General features: G+C 52.0%; 1 protein-coding gene and 1 long non-coding RNA gene across 6 annotated transcripts; one reads left to right on the plus strand and one right to left on the minus strand.

Annotated features, from left to right (window-relative positions):
• Positions 1-243: 243 nt before the first annotated feature.
• On the minus strand, positions 244-25,218 carry LOC106558629. 5 transcript variants are annotated; one of them, XR_005357155.1, is made up of 5 exons: positions 24,671-25,218; positions 5,316-5,621; positions 4,802-4,926; positions 3,544-4,628; positions 244-2,908 (listed from the first exon to the last, which is right to left on the minus strand). It is a non-coding gene; the product is annotated as an uncharacterized LOC106558629 (long non-coding RNA). The 5 variants fall into 5 exon arrangements; XR_005357154.1 differs by having other exon boundaries at positions 244-2,959; XR_005357153.1 differs by having other exon boundaries at positions 244-2,962.
• Positions 11,087-13,610, plus strand: S100P (S100 calcium binding protein P). The gene is made up of 2 exons (XM_038533074.1): positions 11,087-11,341; positions 13,397-13,610. Exons 1-2 carry the CDS (start codon positions 11,204-11,206, stop codon positions 13,544-13,546), a joined length of 288 nt encoding a protein of 95 aa, XP_038389002.1. The 5' UTR covers positions 11,087-11,203; the 3' UTR covers positions 13,547-13,610.
• Positions 25,219-27,310: the final 2,092 nt, after the last annotated feature.

Consider the following 27,310-nt stretch of genomic DNA (forward strand, 5'->3'; position numbering starts at 1 on the left):
AGCTGTGTCCCGAGGTTCACGGCCTGAGCACCTGTTGAGGGTAGCCATGTCATCTGTTGAACTGGGGCAGTTTTTTTTTTTTTTTTTTTCTAAATTTTTATTTATTTATGATAGTCACACACACAGAGAGAGAGAGAGAGAGAGAGGCAGAGACACAGGCAGAGGGAGAAAAGCAGGCTCCATGCACCGGGAGCCCGACGTGGGATTCGATCCCGGGTCTCCAGGATCGCGCCCTGGGCCAAAGGCAGGCGCCAAACCGCTGCGCCACCCAGGGATCCCCTGGGGCAGTTTTGAAAGTGAAAGGTGGCCCTAGTAATGATATGGTTTGTGGTCCCAGGCCTGCTGCAGGTGGCCCAGGAGATGTTGTACCCTGTGTTTTTACTGTGGTGGGAGCGCTGAAGAGGGAGTCCACTGAGCATTGGGGGTGTGAGAAAGCTCTTCAGACCCAGTGCCTCCTGGTCTGGACCCAGAACTGTGAGCTCAGCCCTGAACAGCACCCCAGGCACAGGGAACAAGTGTTCTGGAACCCACCCTGGGAGCCTGTCAGTAGGTAGAAATGTGACATGATAGAGGAGAGTTGTGGGGTTTTGCAGGGAGCGGGAGGTAGGAGGCATGCTTGTAGCCATCTGCGTGTGACTTGGAAGAGTTTAAACTTGATCCTGTGTTTCCCTGCTTCTCCACCTGGGGTCTTCGTGCTCTGGGCTGCACCTGGATGTGCTCTCAGTTCTTCATACCAGGAGATATACTGGTATATTCTGAATAGTCAAATGTTTTTGAATGTGTGACAAGAAAAAATATATTTTTAAGTTTTTGAAATGACCTACCACTCGCTAAAAAAAGTCTCAACAGTTGGGGCTGCTTCTGGCTCTGTACCGAGCCCCTAAAGCAGCACTGTTCAAATGTAAAGTGCCTCTGAAACTCCGGGGTCATTTCAAAATGCAGCTTCTAGTCCTGTAAAGGACCTAATGTCATGTATTTCTTACAAGCGCCCACATGATGCCTGTGCTGGTCAAGGTACCACGATTCAAGTAGGACAGGCCTCTGAGGTAGTGGTGGTTAGCTGGAAAGGCTTGAGCAGGTCAACAACACTGTGGTTTAGGAAACTCGCGTGTGGTTGTGGAAGGTGGACGAGGCAAGGCCTGTGAGGCGAGGGTAGAGATCCCACCTCCATGATTGTGCAGGGGAGAACAGAGGACCTGGCCTACCTCCCTGCCTCTGCTTCATTTGGTTGCTCATGATGTTTGTCACCGTTGGAATTGCAACAGCCAATGGCCTGTGGGACCAGCCCCCCAAGTCTGGAGTCCTTTATTAGAAGGACAACTGTATGTTGTGCTCTGGCTTAACCAATTAATGATGCCAGGAGCACCGTGGGTGCAGCTGCACAGAGCTGGGATTGCTGGGGCTGAGGACTGCACACCCCTTCCATAGGAGCCGCAGTTTCTGAGGCCCCTGTCCTGGCTGTCCCCGCAGGCTGGACCATGGGTGACAGCAGCAGTGTCAAATGGAGAGGGGTAGTGGTGAAAATGGGGGGTGGATTCTTGGGAGTCCCCAGTTTTTGAATGTGAGGTCTTTGTTAAGGCAAACATCCTTTTATTTACATCTTAAAATCCATTTCCCTTTCTAACTGGCAGTGGTTAGTATTATCTTTGCTTGCATCAAACTCCTGAGGAATAAAGTCAGTCTCTGGGATGCAAATGGGGTGGAACAGATCCAATTCTAAAATCACTCAAGGACCCGAAAGTGTCCCATCTGTGCTGTCGGCCCACAGCCATGTTCCTACAGCTCCTGTCCAGGGGCAGGCAGCACATTGGACGTCTGGAATGAGAAAACAAAAGTCTATTAGAAGCTACTTGGGGTTTGGTACTGAACATACACATTATCTAATTTTCAGAAATTTGAGAGGTCATTTTATTGTCCTCCTTGTTCAGGTGAGGATGCAGGGGCTGCAAAACCCCCAGGAACTCGCTCTGGAGGAGGAGCTGGCTCTGTGACTCTGGGCCACCAGAAGATGATGGTTTTGCACTCTCTTCTCTGAGCTTCCTTGGGGCTTGACGTTCCAGTTGTCTCCAGTTCATGTCAAGTAAACCACTCAGCCAGTGGACAATTTCAGTGCTGGCCCTCGAGGCAGAGCTTTGAAGACAGGTGTGTCCGGCCTCTTCCTAGGCTTTGGGAATTTAAGGAGAGGCCCAGCTACCCTGGGACTTTCACGTGAGTCCTGCATTAGGACTAAGTCTGTTTAGACAGCAGACAGTGGCTGGGTTCCAGACAGGCCCTGAGACACATTCCCCAGCTGCAAAAGGTACTGAGCAGATGAAATCCACCTTTGGTACTCCCGCATGGTCATCTGGTGACACCCATGATGCAGTTCCTGGGCAGTCAGAGGCATCCTGAGGGGTCGGGGTATATGGTCTGATCACTCAGTGTCCCATGAGTCCCACACTCTAACCCACATGGATTGAACTGCATGGTACGCCCTGTGACTCCGAGAAGGTCAGAGAAGTTCCTTAATGTGCTCCCGTAGAATATGCCTGCCTGACGAAGCAGTCCTCTGTCATGCTCGAGCCGTCAGCTGGAGCAGGCTTGTTGGACTCTCCAATGACCGGCTGTCCATTTTCCCCTTGGTATTCTCCCTTAGTAACTTTCTGGCATCTGTCTGAGAATTCAGTTATCCCTTAAACCAAATCCCAAGTCAGGACCACAGACTGCAAAGGACAAGATGGGCAGACTTCTGTAGTTTCCCACCTCTGACCTTCAGTTTCTGCAGTTTCCCACCTCTAGCTCCTGGTTGTTAGGCTGCTTCACTGCTCCAGCCAGGTAGGCTGTTCTGCTGTTCCCTAGCCATGACAAGCACGTGCTGGCCCCAGGGCCTTTGCCCATGTTGATGCTTCTGACTGGGGCACTCCGTTACCTAAAAGGAGTAAAGATGGTGAGGGAGAATGGGGAGCACTTTGAAGGAGTTCTGCTGTGGAGGAAAACAGAGGAACGAGGTGAGTGGGGAGTAGTTCGAGCGAGGGTTTCTTCTTTGATGTGTGACACGGGGAAGGCACCTGCTGATGGGACCACCCTGGTGCATAGTGGTCCCTAACCCCCTGGCTCTCCATGCCTCTCTCCTGCCCTCCAGCCTCTGATTTAGTTAGCATAAACTTCCCTGCAGTTCTCTCTTAAGCCACCAGAGGTGCATCAGCACTGATCTTCTATTTCTAGAACATTGCCTTGGGGAGCACTCAACTGCAGCCCACATGCCCCTTCCCCAGCAGCCTCCCCGCTTCCCCCTGAGAATCCTGACCTCCACGGTGCTGGAGACCTCCTGCCCTATCTGATAGGGCATCTGACTTCTGATACACCCTGCCCTATCTCACCGACCCCTCCTGAAGCAATCTACTTGATTCTGAAGTTGTGCTGGGTGAGAATGGGTTTATGAGCCGTGATCCAGAGGCCTTCCCCCCCCCCCCCCCCACCGCCCCCCAGGTTTCCTGGGAAGGTGACCTGAAGAGTCCACACAAGATGGCAAGGGTGTGGCTTTCTGGTGGAACAGCCACTCACCTGGTGATGCCGGCGAGCTCACCACCGCTCTGCTACCCCCAGCCCCTGGGCAGCCCTCTCCTGACAGTCCAGAGGCCTCATCTTTCAGGAGGCTCAGGCTTGACCTGCCCTGCCCCAAATGCTACCCAGCAGGTGCCTTGGGCTGGTGAGATGTGCAGGCCGGTCAGCCCTGTAACCAACAGAGGTCGCTGCAGAGCATATCTGTGTAGAGGGTGTCAACAGATCCCTTCTGTTCCTTCTGCCCACAGAAGCTTAGGGTAGCGTTCGGTTTCAGCTGTGCTTGGCAGACCATGAGGTCTCACAGCTGCTCAGCCTCAGTCCACTCACACATTCACCCAGTGGCAGGTTAACAGAGGAAAGACGGATGATTAGAAAAAGCGTTGAATGTGAAAGGCCAAGGCATTTGTGGCTGGAGCACCAGGGTGGAGGATGGCAAGTGTGGGAAGAAGGAAACGGTTGGTCTGTTTAGATCCGGACAGCCGTGTGCCTGGGGAAACGTTGCTGGCTTTCCTCACCCAGGCATGGGGAGTTTCACAAACATGTCGTGGCTTGCAGAATCTGACCGGATGCTGGCCCTCACCATGACCATGACCCCTTCAGTCTTGGCTTCGGATACCTCCATCCCTGTCCTGGCACCACCAGGACCTTTCCCTTGGTTGGGCTCCCTACCCCAGTCATATTGACCTTCCAAGCCACTGCTGGGGCAGTGCTGTGGATCCAGTGTCATTGGAAAGGAGGCCCTGGGGGAGGCTGGAAGGATGGGTGGAGACCCGGGAGGCCAAGAGGATCAAGCCACTGAGCACTTGCTGGGAGGGGCTAGGTGGAAATACAAGGTGCAGATCAAGGCCAACGATGGAGGGTGGTGCTTATGAGCCTAAAAATGGTGTCACTGAATGCCTCGTGCGATGCTGGTTCCTAGAAGCTGGGGGTACATGGACATTTTTCTGGAAGGAATCACAAGCAACTGTTAGTGCTTCCCTTGGAATGGGAAACGGGGGGCCTGGGGAAGGCAAGCTTCTCAGTCTTGATGTGTGCCTTCTAGTCTTGCTGGGTTTTCTAAGCCTGCTCAGGAGCACTGTATTTACCTGTTAATGTCAACAAAAGTTAGCTGAGTAGGGTCCACTATCTTTTTTGGTTGCATTTTACACTTCCCTATATTTAAAACACAGTCCTAAAATTATAAAATAAAAATTTTAAAGACTAAAGGTCAAATGTTAACAGTCTTAAAAACATCCAGCCCTGTGGCCTGTGGTCTTACCTGTGAGTCTCGGAAGGAAGCCTGGGGAGCCCTGGCTCCTGGTGGCAGCAGTTTCAAGTCCACAGTTGCCATGTGCTGGCTGGGGACCTCTGTGAGCCCAGTTCTCTCTGGACTCAAAATGAAATCTAACAAAATAGAAACAAAATGAATCTAAAATGTGCCCATCGCAATCGTGGCCACTGAGGGGAATGGGTTGTGGACTCACTTTCATTGTGTCTCCACAACACCCTGCAAGGCTGGTGCCAGCATGACCATGCATGCGGGTGAGGACTGGGTGCAGGGGTGGAGGTGCTGCAGCCTCCAGACCAGCCTCTCCCTCCCTGTGCTACCCTGCCCACCATCCTCCCTTGAGGAGGAGCCCCTACTTCAGGCAGGGCAGGGGCTGCTGACGAATCTGAGATTGGGGAGTCAGCGGCCCGGCCTCTCCTCAGGCTGGCAGGGCTACCCCCACAGGGTCAGATTGTCTAGTTTCCAAGTTAGGAATAGAAAGCAGAGACTTAAGGAATTGGCTCACACAACTGTGGGGATGTGGCAAGTCCAAAATCACAGAGTAGGCCAGTGACGAGATTGGAATAAGCACTAATGTCACAGTCTCGAGTCCGCATTCTGCAGGCTACCCAGAAACAAGCAGGGTGTCTGTCATAGTCTTGAGTAGACTTCCTCTCTCTCCTGGAAACCTTGGTCTTTTCTCTGGAGGATGTCAATTGTTGGGGTGAAGCCCACCTGCAGAATGGTGGGTCCTCTGCCTCACTGAGTCCAGTAAGCAATGTCTTCACGGCAACATCTAGACATGTAGAACCACGCAGCTGGGCCCTGTAGACTAGCCAAACAGACAACATTAACCATTGTGGCTGTTGGCGGGCAGCCTGTGGGTGGGATGCTGTCCCTCTCCACTACAACCCTTGGGGTGATGCTTCATCTTCTCTCGAGGAGAGAACTGGGCTCACAGAGGTCCCCAGCCAGCACATGGCAGGGGCAGACTCAGACCCAGCCCTGTCTTTTGGGGGCCTCAGAGAACTCGGCATGGACCTCGACGCGGCCCTGGTGGATCTAGGAAGTACAGTGTGGGGACAGGCGGCAGGGAAGACCCCCTATGCTTCTGCTTAAGACAGAGACCTGGGGCAGGGTGGGGGGGGATTCATGCTAATGTCAGGAGGATCTCATGAGAGAGCCATCTGAAGGGCATTAACACATTATAGGGTCATAGGGTCAGCCAGGCCTGGGTTTGAACACACAGAAACGTGTCCTGAGCGCCCTTTGTCTTGGCCAGCCTGGACTTTTATTCTTATCATCCCAAACTGTCCTGGGTTTTCTGATACCCATCACTTGCAAGTCTTGACTCGCAGAAGAAAACAGCAGTTTCCTGAGGTGTGGCTCTGGAGGAGGCCAGAGGTGAGCCCTATGTGCTCTGGGCTGGAGGCTGTGGGGCTCCAGCCCTCCTGAGATGGCAAAGAGGGTGGGCTTTTTCTCTCCATCAAAGCCCTTTGGCAGCATTTAACTGAGGCAGGAGCTGGAGTTAAGGGGCTGTGTGGTGGGAAACCCCAAGGATTTCAGGCTGTCTCCAGAAGGTAGGAGAGCAGCAGGAAGTCTCCCTCTGAGGCCCCACAAAGGAGCCACCCTGCTGACACTGTGATTTTGGACTCGCAGGCCTGTGAGAGAAGCAATTTCTGCTGTTCTCAGCACCTAGTTTGTGGGCATCAGCCCTGGGAACGGAGCCTGTTGGGAGTGCTCTCAATCACAAACCCCAAGAATCCACATGGTGGCATCACAGCTGCTACTGCTCCGGGTGTCACGTCCAGACCTCAGAAGGCTCCAAAGGGGGGTGGGGGGGTGGCAGGTGGAGTCCTTTTGCTTTCTAGACTGAAGAAGGATTTGCAGGCGGCTGCGCCGGGGCCCAGGGCTCATTGCCCCCTTCCCCGGGAGCCATGTGCCTAGGCTTGAGACCAGGCCCCTGCCCCCGCGGCTCTGTGGTTTGACACCCCTGACACTCAGCTTGTCCTCGAGAAACTCATTTTCTCAGCTCCCCCCACCTCCTCCCTCAGCAAATATTTGTCTGATACATTACCGTGGATAAAAACGGTTTGATACCAGGGCTGTTTGTGCAGTGAAACTGGAGAGGAGCCTAGGCTGGCTCACCCACATCATTGCCCTGAGCCACGGTTTCCCCATCTGCAAAGGATGGATCAGAGGGTGAGGCCCCTCCACTTCCTTCTCTCTTCACCCTGTTGAGGCCTCTCCCAGTTCCCCGATGTGCTTTGGGCAGGGGCTGTGGGACTCCCCAACTGGCATCCCTGGAGGGCTCCTTACTCTACAGCTTCCTTGCTGGCCTCCCTGCCTCCAGCCTCATCCTCCTCATCCAAATCTCATACCAGCTGCTGAGTTAGCCTAAAAGGTAAATCCTACCAGATCTCTTTCAGCTGAAAACCCTCCAAGACCCTGAGTCTCTAGCTGTGTGGCCAGCTGGCAAGCTTTGAACCAGCACAGCCCCCTGAAACTGCAGCTCTAGGGCAGCGGGGCCCTGAAGCCAGCATTTAAAGTCACTGAGGAGCTCTGCTGTGCTGCAAGGGCTAGGAGCCCCAGGCCTCTGGGACAGGGCCCCAGCGAGGCCTGCCTGCAGGGCCTTTCCTGCTCCATGTCCTATTCCCTCCACAGCTCCTCCCCAGCTCTCCAAAGCGGCAGTTCTTCGTGTCTCTGCTCTCTGCTGCATTCGCCATCAGTCCCATCCCATCCCCACGGGGCTGGCTCTTGCACACCAGCGTCCCGCTGTGGGCTTCCCATCATTGTCTAGGTGCTGCCTGGGCTAGGGCCTCCTTGCCTATGCGCTCCCACCTCCCTGTTGTGGGCCTCTGCCACCCAGGCACTCCAGAGGCCAGGGTGTGCACCCCCCGCAGCCGGGAGTAGTGGCGGTGGGGAGGGAGGGCTGGGGGACTCAGAACTTGCACCAACATGGTTTGGGGCCTGTGCTGACCTGGGGCCACACACGAGGGGCCTTCGGTCATGTTTGCTGAGCACAAACATCCTTCTCAGGGGGGCCTGGACTCCAGAGTCAAGTTCACGGTTCTGGGGTTTCCCGGGGCAGGTCCTCCCCACACATGCCTTTCCCCAGAGCTCCTGGACCCACAGAGCCATTTCCTCAGAAGTAGGGCAACATCCTGGGCTTCTGGAGAGTGGGCAGCCTTCTGTCTCAGGGTAGGGCCTCCCTGGTGACAATCCCCTGGGCCCCTCTGTCTTTCTCGGTGGTTCCTCTTTGCCCCGCGTAAAAGCTCGTAATTCCACTTCTTCATCTGGCCTCTGGTGCTGGATATGGGAGGGCCAGCAAGCAGAGGTCTGGCCCTATGGTTATGGGGAGCATAAAGTGGGCTGGGCCGGGGGGGGGGGCGGTCTGTGCCAATGCAGGAGCACTTTTCTCTCCCAGCTCACCCTGCTCAGAAGAGCCATGCTGGTCCCTTCCCAGTAAGCTGGGGGCTGGGCCTGTGGAGACACAGTCTCCCAGATCTGTGACCCCAGTCTGCTTCCTTGCTGACCCTGGAGGCCCCCCAGAATCGCCATCTATAAAAGAGGGCCTGGCACCAGTGATCTTGGGGCACCCAGGCCCAGGGTGGGAAGAAAAATCACCCCGCAATGGTCAGGGACAGAAAGGTGTTTCTGCATGATGCAATTCACAGTTGCTAGGGAAGAAACGAGCTTTCCAGGGTGCCTGGGTGGCTCAGTTGTCTGCCTTTGGCTCAGGTCATGATGGGGGGGGGGGTGTCCTGGGATCTAGCCCCCCCCCCTCAGGCTCCCAGCTCAGCAGGGAGTCTGCTTCTCCCTCTGCCTCTGCCCTTCCCCCTGCTCACACACTCTTTCAAATGAATAAACAAACTAGCTTTCCAGATGAATGCAGTGTAAAAAAACAAAATTCAACTCTGTACATTTGAAGACTTAATTAGCTTTGTTAAGCGATTCAGGAACCAGATGGCCCCCCAAGTAGCAAGTAGATGGGAGCTCCCAGGGGTAGTACAAAATGGAAGGTTTGTATAGAAGAGGGAGAAGGTCATTTATTACAATCCAGTAAAACCCTTGTCCTGAGACCCTTCAGATGCATGTCGGTGGGTCATACGCTTGGGCGATGATTGCCAACATGGATCTTGGGGGGTAGAGATGAAGGAAGTTTCTAAAAGAATTTTGTATGTCCCAGTAGACTGACAGGATCCTGGGCCTGGGCTAGGCTTGCCTTTTGCCCTCAGTATCAACATCGAGGCACCTGAGCTCCTGGAGGAATGTCACTCGACCTGTTTCAACTTCTCAGTGGGCTGTAGGTAGTTTTTCTTTGTAACAGCAGTTTCTGTTAAATGTTTAAGAGTGAAGAGCTGGTCTGGGAAGTTAGCCGTGTCCCGTCGTGTCACCACCATGCATCTCCTATTGAGGGGAGCGAGCTGCTTAGTGACCTTCATCCCTGCATTTCTTCCACCTGTGTTCACTCTACCAGTGATAATCTAACCACTTTTTTTTTTTTAATGCCTACAAAGATCTCCACCAAGAGAGGTCTTTGAGTGACCTTGCCTTGACTTTTGCAATGATTTTGAATACAAAATGTTGGAAAAAAACCACACACTCATCACTAAAATGTTCTAGGGTGGGGGAGAAGCATCCTGTTTCAGCAGGGAAGGTGACTGTTCTTTGAGAAGGCCAGGGAGGACCAGCGCTCCGCAGGTGCTGCACTGGCACCCCGCGCCCCGGCTCCAGGGAAGCCCTGTCCTAGAGAGCACAGGCCGGCACCTCCTGGGCCCCTCCTGGCCCCACGCCGGGCCCCTTTCTGTGCCAGGTCTTCAGCCAAGAGGGTCTGGCAGCCTCTCCCGTTCGTCAGGCTGCTTGGTGCCCGCTCTGTGATCCTGCCTTGTCCTTGGGCCCAATCTGTCTCCCACTTGCCTCACCGCGGCTGTAGCAAGAGTCAGGAAGTCCCCTCCCCATCCTGACGCCTGACCCAAGTTCCTCATCCCTGCTCAGACGGGTAAGCCCTGGCCTGCCTGCGGCCAGAATCCCCCCAACCTGTCTGCCTCCTCAGTAATCTCCCACTCTGTGACCCCCCACTGACTCTGCTCCTGGGCATCCCTGCCAGCTCTGCTGTGGGTGGGCGCTGAGCCAGTGTCCCCACTGTTGGGATAGTCATGAGCCCTGTTGCAACAGCCCTGAACACTTACTTCCCTTTCACCAACTGTCACCACAAGGCCTCTGACACCCTTTTGTGGTGCTGCCGAGGCTCCAGGCCTCAGGATTCCCTCTGGAGGCTCCCCCTAGCTCCCTCCATCTGCTGGGGACCCGGAGTCTCATCCTAAGAGGGACTTGCCCAGCACAGCAGAGTGGGCTGACCATATCTGCTCCCAAATGACCACCTACGGGGCCACGCTGAGCCTCCCCTGCAGGAGACCTGGGAAAGGCAACGTGTCCAAACGAGAAAGGACTGGTGGAAGACGGGCTGCTCCCCACCAGTGCCAGGCTGGGGCTGAGCCCGCTGCATGGAAATGGCTTCATCTCCCTTCCACCGACCTCCAAGCTCTGTCCAGGGGCTCCCTCTGCCAGGCCCTGCAGGCATCTCCAGCAACAGCCCCGTGACCTATGCCACCTCTGGGGAGCGAGGGAGGGGCAACTCTGTGCTCCCAGAGTCCTGGCTTGGTCACAACCTGGCACCGTCCATCAGGAAACAGAGACAGCCTTCAGGTCTGGAAATCACACGGCCCCCCAAGCCCCCCGCCCCCAGCATGGCACAGGGAGATAGTAAGAACAGGCAGGGGTTTCTGAGGAGCCTGGCAGGGCAGGCCAGGGTGGCCCTTCACCTGCTTGGGGGGCTAGCAGTGTCTGCTGTGGGTTTGGGGAGCGGGACTGAGGCACCTGTCCTCTGCGTGCTCCGTGGGGTGTTCTGCACAGCACCACAGGAGCAAAATCCTGCTCTTTCTGCCATTTCCTCAGGCGGCCTTCCTCATGCTGGGCCCCTGAGTGCCAGACCCGCCTCCGCCACTGCATGGGGCCAGATGTAACCGGATAGGACTGCTCCATCCATTCCTTGCTCATTTAACAAATGCTCGCCAGGCACACCCCTCCTCCACAGACCCCCTTGTCCCCTGACCCTTGCTCAGTAAATCAGTGATGAATGACCCCAGGACACACGGAAGCACAGGGAAATATGGGTGCCCTGAGGTGCAGGCTGGGGGGAGGCTTCGGACAGGAAGTCTCTGTGATGCATTTCTTCAGAAGTGAGCAATGCAGAACGGGGAGGGGCAGGGCAGGGTTTGCTGCTTGGTCCAGCCCGCTGGTCGCACCCTCTGTCAATAGAGGCTGGCCTTTATAAAGCTCCAGAAAGCCTCTGGGGAACGTTTCCTCCGTCACGCCAGCTCCCAGGGGGAAGGTGGGTCCACATCCAGCACCATGACCGAACTGGAGACCGCCATGGGCATGATCATTAGCGTCTTCGCCCGGTACGCAGGGGTGGAGGGCAGCAAGCAGAGCCTGACCAAGGGGGAGCTGAAGGTGCTCATGGAGAAGGAGCTCCCAGGCTTCTTGCAGGTGAGGGCCCACGGAGAGGGTCAGGGAGGACAGTGGGAGCACTGACCTGGTGGGGGCACGTGGGGAGGGCAGGGAGGACAGTGGGCCGGAGGGCAGGGAAGGCCCAAAGGGCTGCATGGCTGAACTGCCCTCCACCAGGGCTAGAGCCTCTGGAAGGAGGAGCCCCCCCACCCCAGGAATGGATCGGCTGCCCTGGGGGAGAGCCAGGAGCAGGTGTGGCTCCTGGGTCAGTCCTTGAAACCTGGAGTTGGAGCAGCAGTTCACTTGCTGCCAGAGTGGGGGGGAGCCCAGGGGGAGAGGGTGCCAGCCTGAACTGGGCTGCAGGACTGGGGGGGATCCAGGACCCACGGTGAGGTTGGGTGTGCTGGCCCCTCACAGCTGCACCCCTCTGAGGCTGCTGGCCACAACCACTCCTGCTGTCCCGTCTGCTCTGGCCGTCCTCCCAGCATTCCCGGGCCTGGTGTTAGTGGGGCTGACGGGGGTACAGACGCGAGGAGGTCCCACCCTGGCACTTTTCTGCCCAAGGGAGGCCTCCTCCGGGGACCTCAAAAAAGAGGCCCCGCCCTCCTCTGCCTCCTCCCTTCCTGCTCCCGCTCCTCCTTTCCCCACTATGCTCCTCTCAGTTCTTCACCCTCCAGCTGCTCTCCTGTCCCCTCCTCCCTCACTTCCTCCCCTTCCATCCTCCCCTCCTCTCCCTTTCCCCTTGCTCACCATCCATCTCTTCCTCTCTGACCGGGAGCTCTCAGCTCCAGCTTCCCTTCTTTCCCACTTCTCCCCTCGCCCTCCTGGCTCCCCTGGAACCCACCAAACCCCACTTAACTGCCCTCTAATGGGTCTACCCTGAGCTGATTCTTAAAAATGGAAGCCTAAAAGTTTCAGTCTTCAATTCAAACACAGTCTTTCAATATGTAAGGGCAGTGAGGATACAGTTCTTTAAATGAAGTTTGTTTTTGTCTACTATAAATACGTGTTTCTGGTAGAAAATGTAAAAATACAGAAATGTGGAGGCAAGAAATCCCCACCCAACACACTCTCCCTCTCTCAGCCTTTTCCCTTTGCAGGAGCTGAAAGCTGATGTGTGTCAAACTCTAGAGATGCAGTTTAATTTCTTTTTGAACTTAGAGCAGAGTCTCAAACTCCAGTGCTCACAGAAGGCCCCTGCCCGGGGTGGGGGTGGGGGACTGGGCGTGGGGACAGATGCTCTGATAAACTGCCAAGTTTGAGTCTAACCCGTGGGGATTTTAAACCAAAAGTTTGGGGATTGCAGGAGGGGCAGAGGCAAGTGGCTTGGGAACACAATTTGAGAACCAGTGGTTAAGGGGGGGATCCTAACGAAGGAACTTGGCAAGAGCAGGGGCTCAGGGCTGCCGTCTCCGGGGTCCAGCTGACACGGAAGCCCAGCCTGGGGTGCAGTCAGAGCTGCCATACTGGGGGGGGGGGAGCTGTTGGCTACAAACCTCAGGAGCCCCAGTGGGTGGCTGTGGGGCACTGGGCCAGGGACACCCCTGCACAGGGTGGTCCTTGGTGAGGCCGCACACTGGGGCAGACTCCCGTAGACTGCCTAGAGCCTTGGCATGCACACGCACACACACACACCCTGCCCACCACTGCCCCCCTACCGGGGTACCCGGGGAGGGGGAACTCTGTAGCCCCAACTTTCCCTGCCACCCCCCCACACACCACAGTGCCCAGGGGCTCTGCAGCCCCAGATTTCCCTGTGTCCGGGCTGGCCCTGAGGATCAGAGGCTCACTGCCTAGGAGGGTGTAGAGCACAGGCCCCCATGTGATCTGGTGAGGTGACGCGGCAAAGCTGGTGGGTACCCCCTCTACAGCATATCAAAACAGGCCAAAGGACACCCTCTCCCCAACTGGCCAGTGAGACACACGCTGCCTCCTGAGCTGCATGACGCAGTTCTGACCGGCCCTAGATCCAAGGGTGGGTCCCAGCAGCTCGCAACTGCCCAGAGCCCCGGGACTCGGGCCTCAGTGCCCCCAACGCCCTCACCCCCATCCCACCCTGCCAGCAGTGGCGCTGACCCCGGCCTCTGTCTCTAGACTAAAAGGGACAGGGACTCCGTGGACAAACTGCTCAAGGACCTGGATGCCAACGGGGATGCCGAAGTGGACTTCAGCGAGTTCATCGTGTTTGTGGCCACGCTCACGGCCGCCTGCCACCAGTACTTCGAGCGGGCGGGGCTCCCCTGATGCCCTGCAGGCTGGCTTCCAGAACCCTCTGGGCCAGCATCAGTAAAATACTTGTGAAAAGCTCCCCGTCTGGTGGAAATGGATTATTTCCTGACCCCTTCAGCGCCCCCACCCCCAACACAATGAGTCCGTGGATTTGTCACTTCGTGCTCCTGCCCAGGGGGGAGATGAAGAGGGTAGGATGCGGGTCAGTGGGTAGGGGGCTACCTCCGGACTGCTCCCCGTGCTCCAGCAGACCGAGGCCCCGCTCCTGCTTCTGCGGGTGGGTCAGCACCCTGAGGGTGCCACCCTGTGCTGGACCCTCAGAAGCCCAGGGGACAGCGGGACAGCCACTCCTCAAACCTCGGAAGCCCGGGGGACAGCAGGCCAGCCACTCCTCAAACCCCCACCCCGTTTCTCCAAACGCATTTTCAAGTCGCAGCTTTTTAACGCACTGATACTAGGTTTGGAGGTTTCGGTTTTTGCCACAAAGGCTGTAAAACACAGTAACAGAGAAGAACTGAATGACAGGAGGGGTGCCTGGTGGCTAAGTCGGTTGAGTCTGACCTCTGCTGGGGTTATGATCCCAGGGTGGTGAGATCAGTCATGGGAGGGGCTCCCCACTGCACAGGGAGTCTGCTTGTCCCTCCCCCTGTCCCCTCTCCCCTATTCGTGCTCCCGCCAATGCACTCGCTGTCTAATAAAATCTTGAAAGAAAAAAGAAATGTATGACCCGTGAGGACTACAGTCCCTGCTGAACTCTGGCCCTCACGTGTTTTTCTAGCTGCCTGCCACCACGTTTGCAGCATGGGACACTGCCTTTAGAAAGAAAGGACGCCGGGTGGCGCAGCGGTTTAGCACCTGCCTTCGGCCCAGGGTATGATCCTGGAGACCTGGGATGGTGGAGCCTGCTTCTCCCTCTGCCTGTGTCTCTGCCTCTCTCTCTCTCTCTCTCATGAATAAATAAGTAAAATCTTAAAAAAAAAAAAAAAAATAGAAAGGACGTTTAGAAACACGCCCCAGGTGAGGTCGAGGTCGTGGGTGTAAGGCTGGTAACCGGACCTGGTTTTGAGGCGCCCATCACCTTTGCAATACCAGCAGCAGAGGTCTCCCCTCGGCTTTGAAGTCGTTCCCACCAGAGCAGAACCCCCGGCCGCACCCCCGGCCGTGCTGGGGCAGCCCTGGGAGGCGGCACGGGCCCTGGGTAAGCAGCCAGCAGGCGCCCTGACCCCAGCCCAGAGGTCCTGATGCCCCAGGGCTGCGACCCCCCCAGATTCCGGGACATACGAGACCACAGCGCTTAAGCCACATTTAGCCAGTATCAGCCCCAGAACCACCCTGTGGTGCATACTTGTCCTTCGTTCTGTCTGTTCCACATCTGCACCCCTCATTGCTTACGCACCTTGGGCCACAAGTCTGTCTAACCGGTCTGGTTGAAAATACCAGATTCCTGCAACAAGTGTTGTCACATGACCTGGAACCCACCAATCGGAGTCACCCGTGCCTAGTCTGACAAGAGCTAGTGATGCTAAGGGAGGGTTCAAGGAGCCAGGTCTACTCAGGCAGGGTAGAGGCAAGGTGTTGGGGCAGAAGCGGGCATGATGAACTGAACCGTCCTGAGCTCAGAGGCAAGGCAAAGTTCCTCTCCGTCCAGTTCTGCAGTGTGGGCTGTTCCTGGAAGCGGCACCCTGAACCTCTTCCTGAGCCCTGGAAACTGCCTTACCTGTCCCGGGTCAGCTTCTGTGCCCCTAGGAACCCTGACCGATTTCGTCCATAAAGCTCTCAAATTCGTTATTTGAAGGCAAAGAATGTGCAACAGCAATAGTTACTGTAATAGTTAATAATTTTAATAACTATTCCATATATAATAACACATTACCATATATAATAACAGTAGTGACTTTATTAGTAATTCTTAACCAAAAGGAAAAAAGGCAGACTTTTAAAAGGATGAATCTGGGGCAGCCCAGGTGGCTCAGCGGTTTAGCACCGCCTTCAGCCCAGGGCCTGGTCCTGGAGACCTGGGATTGAGTCCCGTGTCCGGCTCCCTGCATGGGGCCTGCTTTTTCCTCTGCCTCTGGGTCTCTGCCTCTGTGTGTCTCTCATGAATAAATAAATAAAATCTTAAAAAAAAAGAAAGAAAATGTGGAAAATTAAAAAAAAAGGATGAATCTAGAAAGAACTTCCTGACAAATTCAGAAACATTGCTGGCTTACAGACCTGGTTGCCTTCTGCTGTTCACGATAAATACTGAGTAAAAGATAGAGACTGGTGGCTACATTTCAGAGACAACATTGAGCTTTTATTTATTTATTTATTTAAATTTATGATAGAGAGAGAGAGGCAGAGAGACAGGCAGAGAAGCAGGCTCCATGCACCGGGAGCCCGACGTGGGATTCGATCCCGGGTCTCCAGGATCGCGCCCTGAGCCAAAGGCAGGCGCCAAACCGCTGTGCCACCCAGGGATCCCAACATTGAGCTTTTAAAAAGGTCTTGGGGCACCTGGGTGGCTCAGTCAGTTGAGCATCTTACTCTTGGTTTCAGCTCAGGTTGTGATCTCAGGGTCATGAGATCAAGCCCCATGTCAGGCTCAGCACAGAATCTGCTTAAGATTCTCTCTCCCTCTGACCCTCCACCCTATGCTCACTCACACTGTCTCTCAAATGAATAAATATTTTTGGTTTATTTTATTTTATTTTATTCATTCATGAGAGATACAGAGAGAGAGAGAGAGAAACAGAGAACACAGGCAGAGGGAGAAGCAGGCTCCATGCAGGGAGCCGGATGTGGGACTCGATCCCGGGACTGACTCCAGGATCAGGCCCTGGGCCGAAGGTGGTGCTAAACTGCTGAGCCACCCAGGGATCCCCCTGAATAAGTATTTTTAAAAAATAAAAAGGTCTTTAGCGTTCTTTTATTAATCACTTTAGAAATGTTCTAAATTTGGAAACTTATGGAAATCACAAGCTTACAGAAGTTAGAGTACAAAGAATTTAATTTTTCAGAAGGATCTGAGAATAAGCTGCTGACATGATCCATCAGCCCGAGTACTTGAGTACGACTGTCCCCCACAAGGCACTCTCCTACAGAATCACAGTGCAGCCACTGAGATCAGGAAATGCACATGGACACACGACCACCAGCCCATCTCAAGACCCCATTCAAGTTTTGCCAATTGTTCTAACAGCATCTTTTATAAAGCAAAGGATCACGTTTATAGCAAACACGCCTCACTGCTGCATTTAGTTCTCGTGTCTGTTTGGTCTTCTTCAATCAGGAACAGTTCCCCAGTTTCACAGACCTTCGTGACCTTGACACTTTCGATGATTACAGGCTGTTATTTTGTAGAGTTTCCTTCCATTTGAGTTTATCTGATGTTTCCTCATGACTCAGGTCTGAGTTGGCAAGAAGTGATTCTTAAGCACTATCACTGTTACCACCACTGTCTGTTCTGATGACCACACTGCATCCCGTTTGGCAGCGGGGCCCATTCAAGCTGCGCTCTGTGTTCTGACCTATCCCAACCTTGTCTGAACACCCCTTGCTTTCTGTCACAGCAAGGTATCTGGATACATCTTATGCTCTCCCTGCCCTGGCTCTAGAACTGACCATTTCTCCAAGCACTTCTAGTTCCTTTTAGTGGAAAAGTAGTATTTAGAAGGGAAGATGATGGGGCGCCTGGGTGGTGCATTCTGTTAAGCATCTTGGCTTACAGATGCTTGGTGCACTCATGGTCTTGGCTCATGTGGTGAGGTCAGGGTCCATCAGGCTCCGCACTCAGCAGGGATTCTGTCTGGGATTCATTCCCTCTGTGTCCCCTGTCCCTCCCTTCTGTGTACATGTGAGTGCTCTCTCTCTCTCTAAAATAAAATAGGGCACCTGCGTGGCTCAGATGGTTGTGTGTCTGACTTCAGCTCAGGTCATGATCCCATGGTCCTGGGACTGAGCTCTGCATCAGACTCCCTGCTTAGCGAGGAGTCCAATTCTCCCTCTGCCCCTCTGCTGCTTGTGCTCTCCCAAATAAATAAAATCTTTAAAAAATAATAAATAAAAATTAAATTAAATTAAAAAGCCAAGATCAGAGAGCCAGGAATGCTCATTACTACTGGGGTGTCACTGCTTCCTGCTGCTTCCAATAGGCAGAATGTGAGAATATTTGTGTGTACATTAATTCGTATACACACATTATGGTTCTACATCGTTGTATAATATATACACAGAACCAAAAGTTCACTCAGATACCTCTAACTTCAATCCAATATCACGGAGTTCATTCTGGCATTCTTTTCTCATATTTCTCTCCCACTGCTGGCACCCCTTTTCCTGCATGGAAAACTTTTCCCTGATAAGCCTCTGATCCTTGTGCCAGTCTGACCCTGAATGCACACCGTCTCACCCCTTGGGCTGAGTCACATCACAGGTCTGGCCTCCTCTCTGGATGCCCTCCTTACCCCCTTCAGGCTCTGACAAGCTGCACGGAGTTGTCCCCATGTGTGGCTGCTCCCCTCACCCCACTTGGGCTCTGACCCCTGATCACCTTGGGGACTCCTAACCCTGCCTGGGTTTTCATTTCCCAGGTTGGGTTTCCCTCCCTCCAGCCACACTCCATAGATGTCTTCACCCTGCTTGGAGGGCTCTGACCCCTATGCCAGGCTGCCCCTCTGTAGGGATGTCCTCTCCACCCTGCCCAGGCTGAGCCCTGACCTGGGCCACTGTGGCTCCCTATTCCTCACCAAGACATCTACATCGGGCTGTTTGAGTGTGTAGTCTGCCCTCATTTGGTGATTTTATATTTACAAACTTGCCCACTCAGTAAAATATATTTGTAGCCCCAAAATCAATACTCGTGGAGCTTTCCTGGTCACTCACTGACATGTACAGCTGAGGGAGAATGACGTGGAACCCTGCCTTCTTGTTTCTGCTCACCTCGTACAAGTGTCTTTCTCACAGTCTGCATTTGGGAAGTGGAGGGGTTGTTGGTGACTTCAGTTTGAAATGGGCTCCAAGCCTAAGTGCTGAAGTTCTTCCCAGCATTTCTAACCACAAAAATAGTGAAGTGCCTTACAGAGAAAACACGTGTGTTAGATAAGATTCCATGAAGCGTGGGTTACAGTGCTGTTGGCTGGGAGTTCAACATTAATGAATCAAAAATATGCTAAATAAGGTATCTTCAAACACAAACACACATAAAACTAGGTTATTTTTTTTTAAAGATTCAATTTATTTATTCATGAGAGACAGAGAGACAGAGAGAGAGAGAGGCAGAGACACAGGCAGAGGGAGAAGCAGGCTCCATGCAGGGAGCCCGATACGGGACTCAATCCCAGGACTCCAGGATCACACCCTGGGGATGAAGGCAGATGCTCAACCGCTGAGCCACCCTGACATCCCAAAACTAGATTATGTATTGTTCGGTTGATGACAATGTGGCCAGACCTTGACAGAAACCTAAGCCTGTTCATCCCTTAGAGGCAGTGATCCATATTTGCTAACTCAGTGCTCATGGTGTCTTTATCACAAATGACAAGCACCGACTGTCTTCACAGACATGCACACAACTCTAAGAATTGCATCCAACTGGCAAAACTGCAGCCCTGCACATACCGAGTACCTACATTCTCTGTGCCCTCACGCAGGGAGTGGAGTGTGAAGACCCCACACCCTGAAGCTGCAGAGGCTGTGTCCAGACAGCAGACATTGACAGAAGGAGGAGTTAGAGTCTGTAAGAGGTAAGAGGAAGGCTAGTCACAAGGAAGATGAACATCTTAAATGTGAACATTTGAGGACGAGGGAGAGGGCTCACTTCTGGGTAGTGACAGAGGAAAACCAGAGTGAGCCCACGCTGAGGGATGGAGAAATCCTTGTACATATGAGAAATATATATGGGGCGCCTGGGTGGACTCTTGGTTTCTGCTCAGGTCATGATCTCAGGGTCGTGAGATCACGCCCCACGTTGAGCCCCGAGTCAGGCTCCACACTCAGTGCAGAATCCTAGAATTTCTCTCTCCCTCTGACCCTCCCACCAGCCCCTTCCTGCAGCATATTCCTTCTCGCAAATAAATAAATAGGAAAAAACAAAAACAAAAACAGAAAGAAAGAACTAACTACATATTTCGAATGAATGAATGTCTTTAGCACTCATCTCTAGGTAACATGCTACCAATTTCTCCTGCTTACCATTATCTCCAGCATTAGAATGAAGTTCCAGGGGCAGAACTTTTGGAATGTCCGTTCACAGCCCCCAATGCCTAGAACAGTGTCTGATACATAGTAGGAGGTAAATAATACCGATAAGTAAAGACTTGTGCGGCAAAATGAATTTTGGAAATGGTTATAAGCAGGGACTCAACGTAGCCCAATCTGCTGCTAACTGTGAAGGAGAGGGACTGGCAATAAAACAAGCAGGGAGGCCAGTTAGGAGAGCACTGTGCTAGTGGTCTAGGGCAACTGGAGGGAGGTGGGGGAACCTAAGGTACAATCTGGCAAAGAATCGATGTGTGTCAGTGATAGTGAGGAAGCGGGAAGAGATTGCTGAGGAGGAAGGAGGAATCAAGGACACTGGTTTCTGGCTGAGAAACTTTGGTTTGAATTATTTGCCCTGGTAAGCAGACACAATATTTTTTAAAGATTTATTTTTTAAAAATTATTTATTTATTCACACACAGAGAGGCAGAGACACAGGCAGAGAGAAAAGCAGGATCCATGCAGGGAGCCTGATGCAGGACTTGATCCCAGGACCCCAGGATCATGAGCTGAGCCAAAGGCAGACACTCAACCACTGAGCCACCCAGGTGCCCTTTTTAAAAGACTTATATATTTATTTTTGAGAGAGAGAGAGAGAAAGAGCGAGCAAGGGAGCACACAAGAGCATACAAGTGAGAGGGAGAGGGAGACAAGCAGACTCCGTGCTCAGCATGAAGTCCAACTCAGGGCTGGATCCCATGACTGAGAGATCATGATCTGAGCTGAAACCAAGAGTCAAGTCAAGAGTCAGATGCTCAATCAACCAAGCCATCCAAGTGCCCCACAATTAAATTTACATACCAAATTGGTACACATTCATTCAATGAGCATTGAGTACAACCATATGGCCAATCAAGCATTGGTCTTTGTGCTAGGAATTTAGCAGTAAACAAAATTCCTGTCTTCAAGGGACTGACATTCTATAGGGAGAGGTCAGGCAATACACAAATTAATCATCATGTGGCAGGTAGTGAGAAGAAAAATAAAGGAGCATAGAGAGTAACAGGGATGGCTGTGTTGTTTTTAAAGAGGGAACATGGGGGCCTCTCCGGTAAGACAACCTGTAAGCAAGAAACTTGAAAGGTGGCCTAGTGAGCTACGTGGATAGTGGATAATCACCTGTTCTCAGAAGAAACAGAACTCTGAGAAGTACCGCAACAAAACATGAGTGAAGATTCAGGCATCACAAGCCAGCTGCTGCAAGTGGTGGCTGGAGAATTTCCCAAGCTTTCTGGAAGAGAACACAGAATTTCAGACTCCAGAGCAAAGAGTTTGGGCACGACAGGCTCGTCCATGACAAATGATTTCAGAGCTGCTGACAGAAGGCAATTCAAATTTTCTAGCTGACTTAGAAGTTGTTTGAATTCCACGGACATGCAATCCAATTAGGGGAAAATTTATGAGTTAAAATAGGAAATCCACACAAAGCCCTGTATGCCTCTATGTTACTCTGCATCACAAGCATGAATGAAGACCACCAGCCTGTCACTATAGTGCTCTGCATTAGAGCCAAGGGTTTAAAATGATTCGGAAGACTTAGGGCTCTGACCATGAAGGAGGCTTAGCATCAAGACCTAGGATAATGAAGAGATGAAATGTACTCCAATGAAGAAATATAATCTGTGGTCAGTTAATCAAGAGGAAACATGCATACACTGTGTACATCTATATACCACACACACACAAGTGCAGCAAGTTTTTCACCCTCAACGCATCTATTTCTAAGGGGCGCCTAGAGGGGCACTGGGGGGCTCAGCAATTGAGTCTGCCTTCAGCTCAGGGCATGATCCTGGGGTCCTGGGATTGAGTCCTGCATTGGGCTCCACATAGGGAGCCTGCTTCTCCCTCTGCCAGTGTCTCTGCCTCTCTCTCTCTCTCTTTCTCTCTCGAATAAATAAATAAAATCTTTGAATGAATGAATGAATGAATGAATGAATGAATGAATGAATGAATGAATGAGACGCCTAGGTGGCTCAGTGCGTAGTGTCTGGTCTTTGGTTCAGGTCATGATCCCAGGGTCCTGCGATCGAGTCTCGCATCAGGCTCCCTGGCCACAGGAGTCTGCTCCTCCCTCTACCCCTGACCCCACTCATTCTCTCTCCCCCCCTTTCTCTCTCACACAGATAAATAAAATCTTAAAAAAAAAAAAAATCAGTGACACAACTTATAACTAAATTTCCTGAGTCAAGGTCCATAATATCCCAAAGAGGTGCTTCTTCAGCCAACTCCTGGAATTAAGAGATCATGGAGCAACTAACCTGCAATGCACATCAACAGGCCCCTATGAACCCCCCCAGGGCTGCAGGTCAATTGTTCTTGAGCTTCTAATGCCCCCACTGGCTTCTACTCTCAGAAGTTGTACTGCGCATTCTAGGGCAAGTTCCAGTCCCTTCCACATAGTGCTGAGTCCCTCCTCCTGCTCCCACATCCCTGGCCTCGGCTGGAAAGAAAGCACGTTATGCCCCCTGAGAGACTAAACACACTTTCTAGCATGATGAGGGGCAGGGGCTGGGACCAGGCATCTCTGCTGAGAGCCGAGTGTTTTGTCATATTATCCCCACGGCAGCTGCCATGAGCAATTCTCTCACAGTTCCAGGCTCACAGAGAACCCAAACTTCAAGCAACTTGGTCCCACATGTGGATGGGCAGCAGCACTGAAAGGAGCGTGTCCATTTCAAAGGAAATTTATTAACCCACACAGGGGCCTTGGTCATCTGAACGTCACCTTTTAAAAAAAGGTTTTTGGGACATCTGCGTGGCTCAGTGGTTGAGCGTCTGCCTTTGGCTCAGGGTGTGGTCCCAGGGTCCTGGGATGGAGTCCCACATTGGGCTCCCTGCATGGAGTCTGCTTCTCCCTCTGCCTGTGTCTCTGCCTCTGTGTCTCTCTCACGAATAAATAAAAAAAATGAATAAATAAAATCATTTTTTTAAACGTGTTTTATAGATCTTTGTTTTGCAAGGCGAATGAGCACTTAATTTATCACATGTCTGACTTCAATCTCAAATCTTGGTCAGGTCTATCCTGATAAACTAGAAGGGACTTTATGGGTCCTGGCGATGCCTCTTCCTCTCTCCAGTGTCCCCAGGCTACTTGTAGATGGTCTGTTTGATTTGATACTCAAAACCCTTGTTAACTGAGGGCATTCCGACAGTGAAGCGTATCCCATCATTCTCTATTCCAACTTTTTTTTTAAAGATTATATTTATTCATTCATTAGAGACACACAGAGAGAGAGAGAGAGAGAGGCAGAGACACAGGCAGAGGGAGAAGCAGGCTCCATGCAGGGAGCCCGATGTGGGACTCGACCCCGGGGACTCCAGGATCACGCCCTGGGCTGAAGGCAGGCGCTAAACCATTGAGCCACCCAGGGATCCCTCTATTCCAACTTTTATTTGGGGCCAGCGATGTTGTCTAGATAAACTCACCTGACGGGTGATACCACATACACCAGACGATATGCCACAAGACATAGCTCTATTCCTGTGTCTCACAGGAATCAAAGTTCCAAAATACACACCCAACCATCTTCCAACTGCCTCCCAGTTTTTCCCAGTGCTCCCCAAAGCAGTCTCACCCCAACACTGGGCACCAGCCACACCCAAGCAGTGCCTTCCAGGCACCTCCACAGGTAGAAGATTCTGGCCCCACATCTACAGATGTCCCAAAGTTCCAGACGACAATCAGGTCACATAGCACCAGCAAAACACAATGTTGGCCACGCCCAACATTTTGAACACAGCAAAGTAACAAGAACGAACGTGGCCACTGAAACAACTCTGCATTAAGCCCCATTTCCATTATGAGAGTATTTCCCATACAGTTATTCTTCAGGAATCAAATACACTGGACGATCTAAACCCACATCAGGGTCACCAGCTGATGCCAGCACCCATCTTGTTAGGTCAGATCAAAGGACAAACATTAGAGGTCTTATCGTCCCCAGGCACAGCTGGACGGGCCAGGAAACACACAGACCCAGGTCCAAGAGCTGGAATGCTTGCTGATCATTCAAAGGAACGTGAAGGATGCAACCCCACTAGTTTATGCACATACAAGCAGTTGATCAACACTATCCTAACTACAGAATTACCAGATGTACTTAATCCAAAATCTCCAACATAAGAAATAAAGACATTTCTTAGATTCCAAGTCTCTCGAGAGCAAACAGACTGACCTCCATGGGACCAGAATAACTAAGTAACATCTGTGAACACGACTTGATTTTACCTCCAATCCATCAACTGTGTCCACCTTGTCAGCAGACCCCCGCCCCAAATTTTGCCCTTAAAAACCCTCACTTGTAAGCCATTGGCAGTTTGGGACTTGGAACATGAGCCCCCTGTTCTCCTGGGTGGTACCACACCAAGGAACAGTCTATCTGGCTTCACTGCAAAAGCTCCAAGTCAGTCTTTTACTGACTTACTATGCTTCCAAGGGACGAATTCTCCTGCCCTAAGGGAGACTGTTACATGTGGATTAAAAACCACAGAAACAGGGGTGCCTGGGTGGCTCAGTCGGTGAAGTGTCCACCTTTGGCTCAGGTCATGATCTCACGGTCTTGGGATAGAGCCCTCAGTGGGCTCCCTGCTCAGTGGGCAGCCTGCTTCTTCCTCTCCTCCCCAGTTGTGCTATCTCTGTCTCTCCTCTCTCAAATAAATAAGTAATGAAATCTTAAAAAGAAAAAAAAAACTAACAGAATAAGACAGAATTAAAAAACAGAGTAAACAACAAGCTGTTTCAGCATCCATGAGGGGGCAGCCCATCCCTACCAGATGACCAGAATCCATCAGCTGTGAAGGTAAAGCACAACTGGAAGAAATCTGCCATCAAGACCCTGAGTTTCAGATTTCTGGAGTGGTGTTTAAAAAAAAAAAAAAAAAAAAAACCTAAAAAAAACTTACCCACAAGAATGTCACTTCTTTCAGACTAGGTCCTCCGACGCATCTGTCTTCTAGAAGAACCTGGGCATTTCCGGCAAAGGCCTACAGCTTCACACTTCTCCGTTTCTTTCCCTGTGTTCTCACCCTCCCCTATTCTGCTCCATGGGCCAGATTTTCTTTGGTCTCCCCAGCACCACCCTCCTTAGCGCCTAGGCGGCTCTACCTCCAGCAGCTGTCCCTTTGGAAGGGGCTTTTCAGTTTTCCAAAGACGAACCTGAAGTTATTCTAATTTTTCTCTAATGACCAGCGGAGGTTGGGGGAAGCCTCAAAAATCATGAACACCTAGCCAAGGTAGCACGCACTCATTTTCCTCTTGACCTCAACTTTGCTCCCACTGCCCAATTTATGACACAGTAGGACTGAGGCTTCGCCTTCACCCCTACAATAAGACCACCACCCCGGAAGCGGAAGCTGTTTACTCGGGCCACTGCGGGGGTACTTGCAGCCATCACCGGGGTGGGCGTGTTTGCGGCACTTTCACGACAAGGCCCGGCCTCTTTACGGCCACACCTGGGCCCACTCCTGTGTGCGGGTGCGCGCACGCAGAGGGACCCTGCCTCGGGCGCGCGCACGTCCTCCACCACCTGCTTCCCGCGCCCTGCCCTGCCTCCCTTCTCCAGTCAGCCTTTGGGAGCCTGGTAGTGCTTTGATTACCTCCTCCGCTAGGGCATCCCTAGGCTTTTTCTTTTTCTTTATTTTATTTAAAAAGATTTTATTTATTTATTTATTATTTAAATGCCTTGGACAAGATTTATTTATTTATTTGGTTAACTAGGGATCGTGATGTCCGGGTCCTGGGATGGAGTCCTGCATCGGGCTCCCACGGGGAGCCTGCTTCTCTTTTTTTAAAAAAAGATTTTATTTATTTATTCAACAGAGAGAGACAGAGCACAAGCAGACGGAGAGGCAGGCAGAGAGAGAGAGAGAAACACGCTCCCTGCGGAGCTGGGTGCCCGATGGGGCTCCATCCCGGGACCCTGGGATCATGACCTGAGCTGAAGGCAGACGCTCTACCAATTGAGCCACCCAGGCGCCCCTTTATTTATTTATTTTTTTTAAGTGAAAGCAATTCTCCCTCCCTTGAATTTGAATAAGATGGGCTGATGTTTACTGCTCTAAGTGCTTAGATTAGGAACACGTGGGTGGCTCAGTGGTTGAGTATAGGCCTTTGGCTCAAGTCGTGATCCCAGGGTGCTGGGATGGAGTCCTGCTTGGGGCTCCCTGCAGGTGCCTGCTTCTCCCTCTGCCTGTGTCTCTGCCCCCCACCCCCCCGTCTCTTATGAATGAATAAACTTTTAAAATCTTTTTTAAAAATGTTGAGATTAATTCATTTCACCTCACAATGAACCTGTTAGATGAAAAACTGGCTAAAATCATGCTTAGGTCAGAATTTGAACCTGAGCTATTTTGGGTCTCCAGTCGCTGCCCTTACCTACAGCACATGCTCCCTCTTCTGAGACAGGCCCTTAGTCAAAAACCAGGGATCCTACCTGGCCTTTTCTCTATAATCCCCACCCCTTCCTCCCAGATTTTTGTTCTGGGGGGATGTTTCTCCAGATGCCTTGGGTGGTTCTAGTCAGTAGTTTTTTTTATCTCCCTTTGAGGTAGGGGAGCTGAAGGGAGTCCATTTTAGAAAGGCTCTATTTCTGCAATTTCTCTGCTACGTCACAGTTACTCTTGGTCTATATTTTGCATCTGAATTAACCAAAGAAGCTATGTTCCCACTTCAAAGGGGAAACAAGAAAGTTAATCTTTCTCTGAACTTTTGTCCTAAGCCCCCAAACACCTGATAACATCTACAAGGAGGCAGATCGCAAACATGTTCCAGGGCGTTAGTTTTGAAGAAATCTTAGCTGATGCTGGCATCGATAACCCCTACCTTCAATGATTTATAGAATTACACCTATTATTCACCTGCCACTTGCTTTTGATCGGGCCCTACCCTGGATTCCTGAAGGAACATGTATACTAGACTTCTTTCCAATATAGGCTCATCATTCTCCTTTCCTTTCTGAGTCTCCTAGACATGCTGTCTGCTATTATGTCACTCACACTATTCAATAAACTCTGTTTTTACTTTCTCCGGTTCACATCTCATTTCTGTCCTGTGCAAAGTTGGTCTTGCAGGGCACCCTCTGTGGATCCTTGGATCCAGCCTGCCTGCATCAACTTCATCAGACTGTGAGCAACCTACGATAAAGGACCACTTCCGATTCAGCTCTGTCCTTAACCCCTCCTGGCAGCCTGGACACAAGTAGGGCCTTAGGGAATGTTTTAGAGAGAAGGCCTCCTTTCTGAAAATGTAGGAGCCTCTGCCTACTGGAGGTTCCTTGAGGACAGGTTCTGGTCTCAGTCCCCACCACCTACAGGACCTGCAAAACAGCATGGGCCCAGTAAATGTTGTTTCAATATTCACTTAAAAAGTTATTGAGCACCGAGAGTATGCCATTGTGGAGTAGATGGAGTCTGTTTCCAGGCTTGTTCAACTGGTGCCATAATAGCAGTACTTTGGAGGGATGCTGTTTGCACAGTGCCACACATCAGAGCTTTGATTTTCCAGTCTCATAAAGACCAGTGATCCCAGCCTGAATCTCTGTCAGT

Source organism: Canis lupus, chromosome 3 (genome assembly GCF_011100685.1).
Source record: "Canis lupus familiaris isolate Mischka breed German Shepherd chromosome 3, alternate assembly UU_Cfam_GSD_1.0, whole genome shotgun sequence".
Lineage (NCBI taxonomy): Eukaryota > Metazoa > Chordata > Mammalia > Carnivora > Canidae > Canis > Canis lupus.